This window comes from Mastacembelus armatus, chromosome 11 (assembly GCF_900324485.2).
Source record: "Mastacembelus armatus chromosome 11, fMasArm1.2, whole genome shotgun sequence".
In the NCBI taxonomy this organism is placed as follows: Eukaryota; Metazoa; Chordata; class Actinopteri; order Synbranchiformes; family Mastacembelidae; genus Mastacembelus; species Mastacembelus armatus.
The window spans coordinates 11992053-12007826 of record NC_046643.1 but is presented as its reverse complement, the minus strand read 5'-3'; the positions used below and the strand labels follow the sequence as shown (position 1 = coordinate 12007826).

Here is a 15774-nt window from a genome sequence, read left to right as displayed (position 1 = left end):
TAAGGAAATCCAATCAGGCAGCGAGTCTGTGGAGAAAGAGCTGACAACTTGTAAGACACAAAATGAGCTCTAATAATTTTGATTAAAATACTGTATACTTTTTATATCTGGTTTATGTACTTATTAAAAGTAGATTGTTATAGTATTTGCGATTCCTTTAGGGAACAACTGATCCATGTGTTATTTACAAATTTGTTTATATTCAGTATTGTATATTGTATTTTATTACTGGGCATATTTGTGGTTTACAGTGCAATCTGAAGCTTATCAACTAGAAGGAATCCTTAAAGAAAAAGAAGGTACACTCCTGCTGGTAGCAAAACTATATTTTTATTGTTAATTATGGTTCAACACGTTTGAACGCGTATATTTTTATGCCACAATTTGGTCGACTTTAACAAATTTGTCATTTTTTTGTAAATACATAGACAATGAGCATAGTTACTCTGCTGTTTTCTTCAGAGTTGTGCAGGAAACTTCAGTTCCAGTGTGCAGAGTCTGAGCAGGACTCTGTGAGGTGAGTGCCACACTTACTGAATAAAAAAGGTTATTGAATGTCTTCAGATATAGGGTAGTTCAGTGTTTTACTGAACCACCCTAGATTTTTCTGTACCCATATTGTTAGATGTCTCAACTGTGTTTATGATATTAAACACTAGATGGCAGTGTCCTGGTTTTATAGACTTGTTTTTGGTCATGGGCATGTTAATTTTACTTATTTATACTCTATAAATAAGTACTCTATAAGTACTCTATATTACTACATATTTGATATATTGCCTAATTCACTGTTTATATTCTATTATAAGTATTAAATATAAACACATTAAATTTTGTGTACTGTTACAAGATTCAAGCCTTGTTTACTGTATGCAATGTAAGGCCAGGGGAATTAATTGAATTATGAAAGTGATGAATTGTGTGATTTGCAGACAGTTAAGTCAGATCAAGAAATGCGAAGAACTGCTGGAACGGTACAGATGTGAAATTCAGGAATTCAAGCTTAAACACCGAAAGCAGCGGTAATAGTGTATTGTTTTATGCTACCAATCAAGTTTAGGCACACATCCCATTGAATTAAATCAGAATGTGTGGTCAAACTTCTGACTGATAGTACAATACATTAAACATCTAATCAAACATCCATGTAAAATGTCCTATACAAGTTTTTTCTTTCTACAGGATGAAGTTTGAAAACCAGCTTCTTCAGCTCATAGAGCAGCATAAGAATCTCCACTCTGTCTTTGTAAGTTTGTTTATTTAATATAAAAATGTATGGGACCATCTATATTTTCCCTAGTTAATTTTTATGTCTTGATATTATATCAGCTTAAACGTGAATATTAAAAAGACTTGTCCCCTATAACGTAGACTCCAGAGAGACTCCCAGATGAAATAAAGAATGCAGAGAATACAAAAAGTCAGCTGTTGTCAGCTGGTAAGTACTCTCCTGTAATTTCTACACATTCTTCTGTAAGCATACGTGCAGTGAAATATTTCTTTTTGTTTAATGCATGAATATAGGGATTTGTTTTCCATGTCCAACCCTTCTGATCTGGTTTTGTTATTGATTCTCATAGAACAACTGAAGTTGGCTCAGCTGCACTGCCTCAGTGAAGAGCTACAAGACATAAGGAAACAGAAACAACTGGGTATAGTAGTTACAGAACCTCAGGATGAGTAAAGGTACATGTTTGCTGGTAGTTTTAAAGAATCTGAGGTAATAGTTACTTGTTTTATTCCCAACTAGAGTCAATTTGAACATGTATCCTTCTTGTCAGATCATAACCTTTAATCTTCCAAATGTTCCTTCTGGGTGTATTCTGCACAAAGGTTGCAGAATCCTGCTATACAGAAACTAAATTTCACTTGACCTCAAAATGTTTGCATACCAATCTCTATTTATTCCTGTGTCCTTATTTTATTCTGACAAGTTAATGTTTTTATTCTAATTGTTCTGTAAGGCATTGGCTTGTTTTGTGATCAGCTTGTTGCTGGAATCTTTGCCAAAGTTTTACTTTTACATTAATTGAGATAAAAGTAGTAGTATTCTGTATGGTACTATGCTAATCTTACTTAAATGTGTATTGATGGGTTATAAAGTTGCTTATACATTGAAAAAATATAGTTAAGTTTCATGACATTGTTGTCTAATGTCTTAAAGAGCATATAAATGCAAACATTTAAACCATTCACTATAGACCCTTACTAAATACACTGTATGAGCATACAGCCACAGTCAACCTCATTTAAAAAAAAGATTTAATAAATGATTTTTTACAGTACACAAAAAAACAATTTAATACTAAGGTTTAAAAAAAACAAACAAAAAACAAATTGACCCTGTGCACTGTCCTTTCACTCTCCTTTAATTAATGTCAATTAGTTTTTACAACCAAGACTGCATACTTGCATATTAATTAAAAATAAATGAAACATGTTTCACTCAGAACATCCCTTTTTTGTAAATATGTACAATATAATCTGGTATAGAAAAGATTGTTACCCCTGAAATACAGCAATAAATCCTCCAGTCCTTTGAAATACTTTACAAAAAGATACTAAATATTTAATGGTTTGATGCTCAGCCAACCTGTTAAGCAGTCTGGGAACTGTACCATATAACTAAATCTTTGGTTTAATGGTGTTTACAGAAGAGTTAGAAATCCTGCATAGGGTGTAGTTCTCAGGAGTTGAGTGCCTTATGTAATAAGGCATAGCCCTGCTCCAGTACTGCAAAATATACCTCTCTGAGGTGATGACTAGGAGGGAAAGAGAAACAGAGGCAGACTTTTGAGTCATTTAGAAATTACCTGTTTTAACAGTGATTCAGGTCAAGTATAAATGTTTTACATTCTTATTTACATTTCATTAGACAAACACTAGTAAACACACATCTCAATAAACTCTTCTGACCATGCAAGCTCTTAGCTCCCCCTCTTTGAATCATTATTTGAAATATTCAATCCTGAGAAGAGGGCATATGCCTTAAAAGGCACATATTGCTATCTTGAGAGGGAGAAGCTCTTCACTAGAAACTCTACTTGTTATGAAAACTCTGCTGCTGCCTCAACATTAGAATTGGGCATTAGAACATTTCTTTTTCTCACATTATGATTCCGATTTTGGCTCACGCTTTATCCTGTACAATCTCACAGTCTTTCCTTTAAATTTTCGCCACTCATCATTTCTCATTCTGCATATCGTCACATCCTCATATTTGCTTTCTGGTCTGGAGGAATAATAGTCTTTCTGCCTTTGATGTACTTTCGTTGGGCTGCTGGCATATAATGACACTTTCAAACACATCCCAGCTACATCGACACTTGCAAAAACACTGGCAGTATACACTTGCAGTCATATTCAACCATGTTTTTTGATTTTTTTCCTAGGTATGTCTTCCTCTAATTCCTGCAGTCACGTTCATACAAGCTCAGTTATATGTGAACTGCCCTACCTTTTTCTGTTGGGTGAAACCTTAACCCATGCAGCCAGTATTGAAGTAGAGTCATGCTTCTTTTTCTCACCATATAAGGTAAAAGTAGTACCAGGTCTTGGCAGATGTTCCAAACTCTTTAGTGACTTTATTGTGTTTCAGTTAGTTTCAGCATTTTTATATATCGTCTTTTCAAGTTTTGTTACTTTGTTTGAAAATCCAGGAAAGGCTGTAGTGTTGAGCCACAGAGGTAATTTGATAGTGTTGATGGCACATAATGGAAATGAGTCTTTTTGATCATCTTGCATAAATAGTTTCCATATAAAAAGTCGTTCCTCCATCTTTCGTTACCCCAGGCTGTTCCCCATCTGTTAAAAGAACAACAGGGATAACAATGAACACAACAGAAAATAAACTCCAACCCATTTTCTTCTGTCCTTTCCCCTCTTTTTCCTCATTATTACTGTCATTATTGTGAGGCAAAAAGGGACTGTCCTAAGTACAGTATTGTGCATGGCATAAGGAAACTTTAATCATTATATAAGCCTGGGCAAGAAAAAAATTCTAATTAAATAAGTATCATCTATAACAATGATACAGTACTGTAGTTGTATTAGACATCTACTGAACTTTATATAAAGCAGTGTCAATTAACAGATCAATGAAAATTTATTTTCCCAGCTTTAAAGCACTACACTACTTGACACAATGTCAAACTTTAATCTGTCGTTATTTGTTAAATAAAAGCACTTTCAATTATTCAAACATGATTATTTCTGCAGGCAATGAATAAAAATATTATTGCAAACATGACTATTTATGTATTTATTTATTTTCAAACGGACTAAAATTCTTAATTTAAAATAAAAGGAATTGTAATGCCTGATATGAGTTTAAACAAATATATAGTTGCAAAGACGCCATTCTCACATTTTGCTTGTATTGTGTGGCTGTAGTGGATTAACTCAATCAAACAGAATTTGTTCTGTTGTTCAATATTTTGAATATCTGGCTTTGTTTAAACATAGTTTAAACTTTTGATTTGGCCACTACATATACTAATTTTCATCACATCTCACACTGCTTTTGCTTTGAAATTTCTTTCCCATCTATGCTGCCAAAATCATCCTTGTAGTGACAGACTACCTCAAAGCGGCTGTAGACCTTTTTCTCCTTCCTCAGGCTCTCTATCCTCTTCAGCAATCCTTCCCGCTCTTGGCTGTTGCCCTGTGGTCGCAAAAATCGGTTCTTTTTAATGGTGCTCTGTCCCTCCAGTCCCTTCTCCTTAGCATCAGTATCTTTGTCTCCCCCTGTCTCTTCCCGTTCCACTCGGTTTTTCTGGCTGTTGGCTGAGATCTGCTCCAGAATTACTTTTGTGTCATCTCGTAGGTTGCTACTGAACAGCACAGAACTGCCTGGGGACTGGTATCGAGACGGACCTGATGTCCCAGTTGACATCTTGTGATTTACTGTAGTTTGGTCAGTATTGGTGGAACCTGTGTCTTTAGCTGATGAACTCTGCTTTTTGCTTGAATCTTCAGTGGTCTCAATGACCATGCTCATACCCTTTTCATCTCCTGAAAATTTCTTTTCTTTATCCTTGGGGCCTAGGAACCCCTTCAACCTCTGAGTCTGCCTCTTTAAGAAATCAAGTGGCTTCCCCTCACCCTTTCCCTCTCCAAGTGTGTTGATGGATGTATTAGATCCCATAACCTTTTGGAGTCCTTCCTTGGACAAATCATGTGGCAGAGTTGAAGAACTTTGAGAGCGGGTCTTTTTCATTTCACTCTTCTCTGCATCTGTAGCATCTGTGGTTATACTTTCCTCACCACAAGAGATGCGTCGAGGATTCAGTCCTTTGAGCTTCAGCTGATCCCTTCTGAAGAGTTTAGGTGAAGGAGGAGGCTTTAGTGACTTGAATATATCCTTCTTTTGACCCTCTGAAGCATTTTCCTCTTTATTAGGTTGAAGTGGCTCTGCATGCTTCAGGTAGCTCACATAAGGCTTGGCAGTGATAATTGGTGGTTTTGAGGAACTAGTTGAAGGTCTGCGATTGAGCTCTGCGATTTTTGCAGAGATGTCTGGCTTCTTTGCTTCAGGTTCTGCTGAACTAACAGAAACAGTTGGGATCTGTGGAGTGGTGTTGGGAGGAGGTTGGTTAAGTGGACTGGCTGGATCATTCATTTTCAGAGATGATATTGTGACTTCAGATTTTTCAACAGTTGGTGTGGTCTTTACCTCTTCATTAGATTTATAAGGATCCTCTTTTGCTTTAATTTCAACTTTCAGTTGTATCTCCTTTTCCTCTTGCTGTCGCTCTTTCTCCTTCTCATTTTCTTCCTTTTCTTTCTTCTCTTTTTCTTCTTTGTCATTCTCCTTATCTTTTTCCTCAACCTTCTTTCTCCACTCGTAAGGGTCACGAGACAAAGACCTCCTCTTTTCTAGGATCTGGGCTACAATTGAAGAAGTCCGTACTGTATCTAATGCCTCATCTTCTTCTGTGGCTGGCTTTAGGCCCAGGCTACCACTGTGTATCTCTGCCTTGGAAGATGAGAATATAAGTGAGGAACGCAGACGAGAGCTACGTTGAAGGAGTGGGTTAATACGTGTCCGGAATGATTCATGTTTTGACAGGAAGAGATCGGGACCCTCTTTCATCTCCACATCCATACCCACTTCCCTTACTGCACCCCTCTCTGACTCTCTTTCCCTTTCTATCTCAACCCCATCTTTCTTATCCAATACAAATGGTTTCAAGTCACTGACTGAAGGAAGCAGATCCTTGGTTGTAGGTTGGGCAGGGTCTATATTGCTGCTCTCAGGTAATCTCGGCTTTCCAAAGCGTGGTCTCAGGATATCTGGTCTGGGTTTTGGGGGAACATTTGGTGGCTCCTTCAATCCAAAGTGAGGAGCTGATGTTTCAGCAGCAGCAGGCTGCTGCGATTGTGGAGGATCTTCAAATGCATCAGGCCCCATAGGCTGAGTTAGACCTTCTTCTCCCCCATCCTCGTACGTGCTAAGATAGGAGTGGATTCTCCAATTCCTCAGGCCATGCCTAACACTTGCATCTTCGTCATGCTCTTGATCAGGTTGTTTGAGATATGGTTTCTTCTCTGGTGGGTGGGGCTGTGTTGGTGAGCTTTGACAGGCATATGCCTGACCTATGGTTGGCCTCTTATGGGTGGAACCTCCTCCATATCTTCCAGGTAATGGAGGTCCCTGGTGCACCTCAACTCCTCTCAAGTCCTCAGATGAGAAGTAGGCTTGGCCATAATTTCCTGGAGGAGGCTCCAGATCTGAGCGAAAGCTGGACTCTGAATACTGGTCAATGGCAAGGTGTTGAGGTTGACCTCGAAGTCTGTCGTAGTGTCCATGGCCAGAACCTGGACCAGGCCCTTCACTGTAGTAATGGCTACTTTTTTTCTGGTCTCTGCCAAGAAAATTCAATGAATCATTGATTAATATATTTCTTTATGAAATCAAAATTATGTGTAGAAGGATATAATCACATAAAATAGTGATACATGTGATGACTAAGAATATTTCACATTCCAAACAGTTCTAGGTAATAAAGGGTAAATTACCTGTGGAAGTCTGTCTCGTCCAGATTGTTCATGACTCTGTGCTTCATGTATTGCCTTGAAGATGTGTAGTTTTCCTGGGTTCCTTCTGCATAGCTATGCCTCTTGAAGGCACTGGTACTTATCTCCATCTGTCTGGACACTATGGACCTTCCCTGCTCCATGAAGGACTGTGGTAGACGCAACTGCTGCTGAGAATACTTCCCAATTGTAATTCCAGGTCCAGGTTCCATGCTGTGACGAAATGGGTCGTTCCTTCGGAAAGAAAGTGTAAGGTTACGATCAGAGTCTCCATAGGGAAAGGCAGAGGAAATCTCAGGCTGCCTGCGGTATCCTATGGGGTTTCGCAAAGATTGGCTCCTCTTCAAACCAAACTGGTTGCCTAAGTAATTGCTGGTGCTACTGGTGTCAGTGGTAGCAAGTGCTCCATCTGAGGGGTCAATGACTAGAGGCTCTGACTGAGCAAAGAGAATGCGAAACTCTTCATCAAAGGTAGCGACCAGCTCCCCGAGGAAGAGGTGGGCAATGCAGCGGTGGATCTTCTCATAGGACCACATGAAACTATAGAAAATATGAAAGAACAGTGGAAACAATTAAAGTAAATGTAGTTGCAGAATGAATGAAACTGGAGTCTTGATAATTAAACTCATACTTGACACAGTTAAACCGCTTACCTGTAGTTTCCACTGAGTACAGCCCTGCAGTCAACCAGTAGAAAACGATCTTTCACCTGACCCTTAAATGATTTTCCTGTCCGGCAATAGTAAGTTATTCCTGCCACAGTTCTGACACGCATCATCTGTGACCCAAAAAATTCAACAATGTTATGGTTTCATTAAAAAATAATGTGTTATAAGAGGTCAAATAATAAATAATAAAATAAGAAGAAGAAGAAGAAATGCCACAACATAGCCAAGTGTTAGTCCAATGAGGAAAAAATATTACAAAGGCAAACTCACAGGGATCAAATCCAAGTTGACTTTGCAGTTGAGGACCATAGAGACAAAGTGATGTGTATTCTGTTCATCCAGTAGAATGTAAACAGGAATGTGGCGTGCTGCTGCATCCAAGAGGTCAGCAAAAATGTCAATATCTGTGAATATGTCCATCACCACAGCAATAACCTGAAGGAAGAACAAGGAAAAATTTCCCAAATACTGTTCAGTATAATTAGTAATTATATAATAAATTATAATTTTTAGCTTATTTCTGTTGGTTAATAAAAGAGCTGATTTAAAATTACAACCCCAAAACATTTATAGCATTTGAAAGAACTTTGGCTATGGCAGCTGCTCTTTGCGTTTATCTACAATAGAAGATAAAGCATATAACATCATGCTCTGTAGATAATATATTCACTTTAAAGTATGACAGTTAAGTAGGACTATTATTTAATAAAGTTATGTATGCTGCTCTATAGATACTGTGACAAAAGAAATAAAAATGTAATACTGCAAATACTGTGCAAACCACAATGAAGTTTGATACCACAGAGGTGAAGAGATGTTAAGTCAATATCCCTCAATGAATATGCAGCTCTTACAATTAATATATAGTGTATAATAATACCAGTTAAGCACATGGCAGAGGCAAAATGTGCATTGAACTACAGCAACACAACATAGCTTCAAAATTACATGATATGGTATGGAAAGATTTATTACTACTGCCCCTTAGAGCCTGCCTGTCCTCCAGGTGCAAGTTGAAACACTATTTAAAGAGACACACTTCTAAATTCTGTCACAAATAAAAATGACAGACATGCTCTCCAAAGACAAAGACAGAAAAGGAGACAGATAATGTCATAACCCTCCACATGAACTGGTTTGACTGCTTGTGACACTTGGTACATGCGCTGAAGGTTAATTATATTTTTAATTTAGCCAAAGGCCAACCAGTTAAATATTCATCTGAAAGGGAGTGGTGGAAAATGTTGGCAGTTGCAGATAAAGAATAATAAGAAAATGAAATCACATAACCTTATCTGAACACTTTTTTTTAAGAGATAATACTTCAGTTGTATAGTACATACAGTAGGATACTCATAAATAAGAAATATAATAGATCAGATATTATAATATAGTATACATGCCTAGAAACTTATTTGGCATTTTGATAGGTACAGCTAACCTAAACTAATGCAGTCTAATCCAACAGTCCTGCAATAAATCTTCTCTTCATGAAGGTGATAATGTTGATATGGATTCAACAATTTATATGGAAGATGTAGTTTGTCTCTCTGTTCTCTCTGATTTAGCCTAGCCTCACTGATATAAAAGGGGTTATTAAATTTAATAAAAAGCAACGCCTTTTAGTCTAATACAATACAGATCAACAGCATGAGAAACTAGATCTTCCACAATGATTATGCTGTTTAATCAACACCAGTCTAAAATAGTTTAAACAAAAACTAAACCTTATCATCTTCCTGAAGGGAGTTTTTCTTAGAATGCATTAGTTTTAACTGTGTTTAGAGGTATATAATAAATTATATGTATGGCATATTTGTATTTGTACATGATTAATATATTGTGCAACTGTTATAAGCAAACCAGATATACAGCTCCCTGTTTCCTATCCCTCCCTGTTACTTACTTGGCGTGCAGTCTTAATGAGTCTCCTGGCCTGCTCTTTGATGCTTGGCATGTCTGGGTCAGAGGGGTTCACCAGAGTGGTGACCTCTGTGGGCCCAATGAAGCTATGCTGTGGTAGCGGCCAGCCCAGGTCCAGCCCCGGCGCAGCCAGGTCAGACTGCACTGGCCAGTAGGTATCAGACGAGCCATCAGCTTCATCACTTCTCTCGTTGTATGTTAGTTCCGGGATGCTTGAGGTCTGGTTGGGCCCCTGGACTGCGGACTTTATATGTTCAATTTCTGGCTGTGCCAGGAAACTGACCACATCTGTAGTCTGGAGGAACTCATAGTAACCCTGGTGTGACAAGAGACACATCCAAGTTATAAAAACCAATGGTTACATTTTTTAAAGAATTTCATTCCACAAAAACTGTAGTGTTACCTTTATGTCTCTTTCTATCAGAGCATCAATAGCTAGACGGTACTCCTCGCGATAGTGTGGGGGCAGGTAGTTTGGGTCAAGGGGGTTATCACCATATGATGAACTCTGAGACCGGTGTGCCATGGTTTAAAAGAGGGACCGTCTCCAAGGTCAGGATTTAGGGTTGAGGAAAGTTGAGGGAGGAGAAATGTAAATCTGCACAGAAAAAGAAAAAAAAAAAGGTAATGCACAGAAAAATGAACCAGTTTAGATGTCTGTCCCACCTGTTTTAGGAAAATAATCTATGGACTTCTAATAATCTCAGAACAAAAAGTATATCACTCAGTTACACAAAACAATGACATATCTTCATGTGTTCAGTTGTGCCTTTGGTTGGTGCACAAATAGTAAATAACACACCACTCCTCCATCTGTGATATACAAGACTCATAATACAACTAAAGATTTGTTGGCGTGGTAAAAGGAAGAATGCAGATTATCTAAAACCTCTTACATAAAGGACCTATTGTTGTTGCTGAGTCAAAGCCTGTGCAGTAAGTTTAACGAGTAAAACTTTAATATTAGCACACCTTTACCAGCACACAATACCATGAGTTTATAACCCAGCATTTATTAATGTTTTCATTGCTAATTGTACAATGTAACATCTGGAATATTTTAATCATGTTTTCTGTCTTTGCATCACTGTAGACTATTTTTAAAATTAGATTAAAAGTTTACTTGACTTATGGCATCACACTGCTTTAACCGCTTGTTTGAGCTGACATCAGAGCAGTATTCAGCAGTTAAATATCACATGTGATGAAATTCATTCAGGCTTGTGAGAAAACTTCATGAAGGTATGAACAAAGAAAAACAACAGGATGCAGAAAACACAATGGGAGGAAGAGGTAGACGAAAGTCAAGCAAGAGAAAAAGGGTGGTGTCCGGGAGAGGTGGGAAAGGAATGGAGAGGTGTATAGACAGGTTCTCTGATATCTCTACTCAGTAAACTTGTCATGCTGGTGCATCATACTACAAACAGTCATCCTGATTAAACTGTGTCATTCATCACACTCAGAGTTTGCTATAAGCTATGCCATGACTTGACATGTTGACATGACTTCAGCTAAATGTAAGGTAGTGAAAACAGCGTTGTTACATAACAATTTGTGAAAGTATGATTGTGTGATTGAGACAAATGGTTGAGAAGTTTAGAATTTATTTAACACACCTACAGGGCTGAGGGACAAATTTTCAAGTGCTGTACTTATAGTTTCATATGAGGCTGAATAACAACATTAGATACAGAAATATTCTAACTCAAAACCCAAAAGATGCAATAAGCAAAAATAGAAAATAGAAAATTGAAACTGAAAGAAAGATGGCAGAGGAAACAGCTATACCGGAAAGCAGAAAACTATGACAACAAAACACAAACAGGGACATTATAACAGTTAAGGCAGCTATTTCAGTTCTTATTCTACATATTCTATTTGTGATTAGTCACACTCATATGTAAATGTATAAAAAATAAGCGTCACAATTTTCTGAACCCCAAGTTGATTTTAAAACACTTTCCCTACCCAGGCCCACGAAACTGTAGAAACTGTTTCCAGATGTACTACCAAAAATCGTTGGCCAAATTTGAATAAAGTCACAATAAACTAGAAAGTGTTTCCAATGATACCAAGCTCATCAATATAACCCTTAAAATGTAAGTACAACAGCTAGTTTAATTTGGGTATGCAAAAGGGGGGTAGGTTTAATAGATTGTTTTATCCAACCAACAATTTAAGAAAGATATTTAGTTTACTGATACAACAATTAGCAGAAAATCCTCACAAGGACCTGAAAATTGGCAATATTTAACATTTTTTCTTGAATAATCACTTAAACTATTGATTGATTATCAAAAAACAATGGAGAATGTGATTAACTAATGGTTTTATCTACTACCAAAGTAAGAAGTAGACAATTACTGTCACCTCTAAGATTTTGTTTGGCATTAGACATTTATATGTTTGTACAGCAACAACTGAGGCAACCACAGCACTGTCTCATTAATGTGATCCCAACAGCCAAACACTAGATGGTGGGTGAGGGTGGAGATGGGTTAACAACTAAACTGCAAAAAAAAAAAAAAAAACTAAAAATAAACTGGTTTAATGCTTGGTAAGCCTCAGGAATAAACAGTCTAAGGATTTCTTCCGTACCCTGAAAGCATGTGGTCAAAACAGGAAATGCTGTGTGGATATATCACCATGGAGGTAGAGACAGTTCGAGTACATGGTTGGGGTGTGGGTATGTGTCACCTTGAATCTAAGTCGGAGAGTAGGTAGGTGTTTCGTAAGGTGCACCTATTTTAAAAGTGTTTGACATATTTTCTGTAAACTTCCACACGCACTTTGCTGGTGATAATGAAGGGCCCAAGTCCTAGCCTGCAATCACTGAGAGAACCTGGTTTACTCAGAGGCCTGGTGAGTCACTGAGTTGCGTGGTCTAGCCTGCGGATAACTTGCAAGAGGCTTCTCTGTGGTGATTCATCTGTTGGCAAAATGGCTGACATCCTTTTTCCGAGCTATAGAAATTGTGCCTCTGTGGTGTGTTGTTCCCCTACCACAGTTCCATGGGCAGAAAGGCATGTTGGGTACACAGGCTTTTTGCTTGGAACTGTTTACTTAGCCCAAGCTCACCAGTAGAAGAATCCAAAGTACTTTTATGTGTTTTTTTCCTTGTTCTATATTTTAAAGCAGCCTGGGGCTTGATCTGTATTCAAGTGAATCATGCTGAGGCAGCAATGGAGTGCATACCTGAGGACTCTTTTTAAAAACCAACCACCTGTCTGTGCTCGTCGTAATGCGTAAAACACTCAAGCATGTGTTACAGAAAACAGTCAAAAACAATATGAGTGTTTTTCAGTTAAAAAGCATTCTACAGCAGGGGTCTCCAACCCTGGTCCTTGAGCGATAATGTCCTTGTTTTCCAGATATCCCTGCCATACCCACTGCTGATTAGCTAGATCAGGTGTGTTCAGCCAATCAGAAACTGGAAGGGCAGGGATGGTGGGAAAACCTGAAGGACAGTAATGCTCGAGGACCATTGTTGAAGACCTGTGCTCTAGAGGAATACAGCAACCAGGGCACATCAACCTTGAGGCAAATGTGAGTGAAGAGCATTACACAAGAGCACAGTAGCACTAAACAGAGCCTAGGGTTGTCTTATTCACGTTCCCTATCTCTGGGTCAGTGTAAAATAAAACAAGAGAATGAGACAATCTAAGAAGCATAACAGACTATCCCCACCTTACCTGACTGACTAGTAGCAATACCTAAACAAATATTGTTGCTTTGTTTGTTGGTATAGCAACTGTAGGGCAGCATCAAACTGTGGAAAGTGACACATGATGATTATGATCCTTTGCTCTTTTCTCTCTCTCTCTCTCTCTCTCCTGACTTCCCTTACTTATAAAGCTTTCTGGTGCCCACATAAAGTCGAGCCTGCTCTAAAGGTAACATAAACAAAGCCAGTCTGAAACACTAAACCACCACAGGACATACAAGCAACAACCAACTACAGCTACTCCAGGCTTATAAACCCAATAATTGAAAGTGCTCAGTGTTTGCTCACTAAGCATATAAATGGATCATTCTCTGCATTCCTGCTTGAACACTGACATGAGGAGAGGGAGGGAACATTTCCATCTGTCTCGACATGTGAATCGGAGAAATAAGCCTGAGGAGACACAAAATATCAAGCACAAACTCCAAAAAATATTTTCACTCTGCTTTCTCTTCATCGCTTCTCTCACATGCACATACACAGATCTGAACACACCTCACTAAATAAACACTATGATTGATACCTCTTCAGTTGAATTATTTTGTGTGATAATTCAGTGTAAAGCAGTTAGAAAAGAATACCTGAAAACAGGTTTGGAGGGATGATCCAATAATCTCTTGATGCTGTCCTGTCAGGACCTTTCATGCAACTTTTGTCAGATTAACATACAGAAACATAGATAAGAGTAAACGCACAGCATGACGTTTCTCGCTGTACATCATCATGCCTTAGCGCTACAGTTGAATGCTGCACAAAAGACAGTTCAAGGTCAGGTGAATATATGCTGCATGTGAGAAAACAGAGCAGTATTTATTCTCTCTTTTTCTACGCAGCCCTGCTAGAAAAACTGGCCCACTGAGGTCCTCGTCATTCTTTCCTTTTGCTAAAGCCTAAATGTCTGGTCATCTTGAGTGGAAAACTCAACAATAAAAGCACAATATCACTGGTACATGAATTTAACGCCTTTACAAACAGAAGCTAACCCCTTGTAACATAAATAATGCAACTAGACTAATGAATAGGATGAAGCCTTGGCCATATGGTTAGTGTGACAAGATCGAAAACTATAATAAGAAACATGCATGCACAGGGATACCGCAAAAACCTGGCACTACTGCCATTTTCCCTCAAATTATAGCCACATGTTGGAATATTCCTGCTCGGTGACTCACTTTGAATGAATCGAGGCAAAGCCTGCAAAGGTGAACTTTTAATCAATAGTGTTTATGTCAAAGCTGCAAACAAGACAGATCTGTGTGCCTAAAATGTTATCATACCCTACAGGAGATCAATGTACACGGGAGTGGACATGTGGTGGGTGTCTCCCTTGCTCAACAGAAAGGGCTATATCATTAGAAGACAAGGGCTGTATATTATCTCACCAGTTATCTGTAAATAAGATAGATCTAGCCTAGGACAAGGCTAGACCCAGGATTGTGGAACCAAGGCCTTAGACAAGCATCTGCTTTTTCAAGCATTATTTATTACCCACAGTTCCCTCCAGTACAGATAAAGCTCTGCCATGTTGCTTCTCCAAGAACTTGTTTTTCTCTCTTTCCTGAATGTCTTCAAAGGACTCAAAAGAGAGCAGCACAGTTTATCAATGTCAACCGACGCAGAGCCTTCTGGGGGCTTAGACCATAGTAACAATACCATTCAATGAATTACTCAAACCTCTATACACACCAGGCAAATCTTCAGGAAGATCTGCAAGATCAAATCTGCAAATCCTTTCATCAGGCCGAATATCACTTTTATTCTACTCATTAATGGAGTAAGCCACAAAGTGGAATAAATAGAATTGGTATAATTTGAATACAAATATAAGATCATAGGACAGGACATGATACCACTCAGCAGAATAAAATATAATGCGGTAGAGGACAATAGAGCAGAACACGTTAACAAAGAATCAAACAAGACAGGACACTAGAATAGAGAAGTGGGACAGTGGCTATAGACATGACAGCAAGCAAGAATAGAATAGAATAGAATAGTATAGAATAGAATAGAATATCTGGACAAATAGCTCTTTTGTCCCAGGCTGCATTTGCTCAGTTCGTCTTTGTTTCCACTTCGTACCTCCTGACTTTTCTGCAGAACTTGTCTCTTCGCTTTGTACCGAGGTTGATCGCTTTCCCCAGTGAAAACCGCCGATGTGCGTCTCCTTTCGTCCAGTGCGTCACATTCCTCAGACCAGACAAGAACTCCACCCAAAACCCCCCGGTGTGCACCCTTCACGGCCAGCCGGCGGAGTGCGGCGAGGCGAGGAATTTCTTACTCCAGGTCCGGGCTGAGCGCTTCACTCGGCGGTGTGCGAACCTCCGGAGCCGCCGCCACTACGGCACAGAGCAGCGCGGTAAATGAGGAAGAAGCGGGGTGATTCTTGCTGGGCAGGACTTTCCCACCGGTGAAACTCCT

At 38.8% G+C, this 15774-nt stretch overlaps 1 protein-coding gene across 1 annotated transcript; it reads right to left on the bottom strand.

The window, feature by feature from the left end:
• Positions 1-2351: 2351 nt before the first annotated feature.
• On the bottom strand, positions 2352-15774 carry fam83hb (family with sequence similarity 83 member Hb). Its single transcript, XM_026300566.1, has 8 exons — positions 15436-15774; positions 10033-10227; positions 9613-9945; positions 7977-8141; positions 7692-7816; positions 7021-7578; positions 4583-6866; positions 2352-3804 (listed from the first exon to the last, which is right to left on the bottom strand). The coding sequence occupies exons 2-8, from the start codon at positions 10153-10155 to the stop codon at positions 3784-3786; spliced, it is 3609 nt and encodes a 1202-aa protein (XP_026156351.1). The 5' UTR covers positions 10156-10227; positions 15436-15774; the 3' UTR covers positions 2352-3783.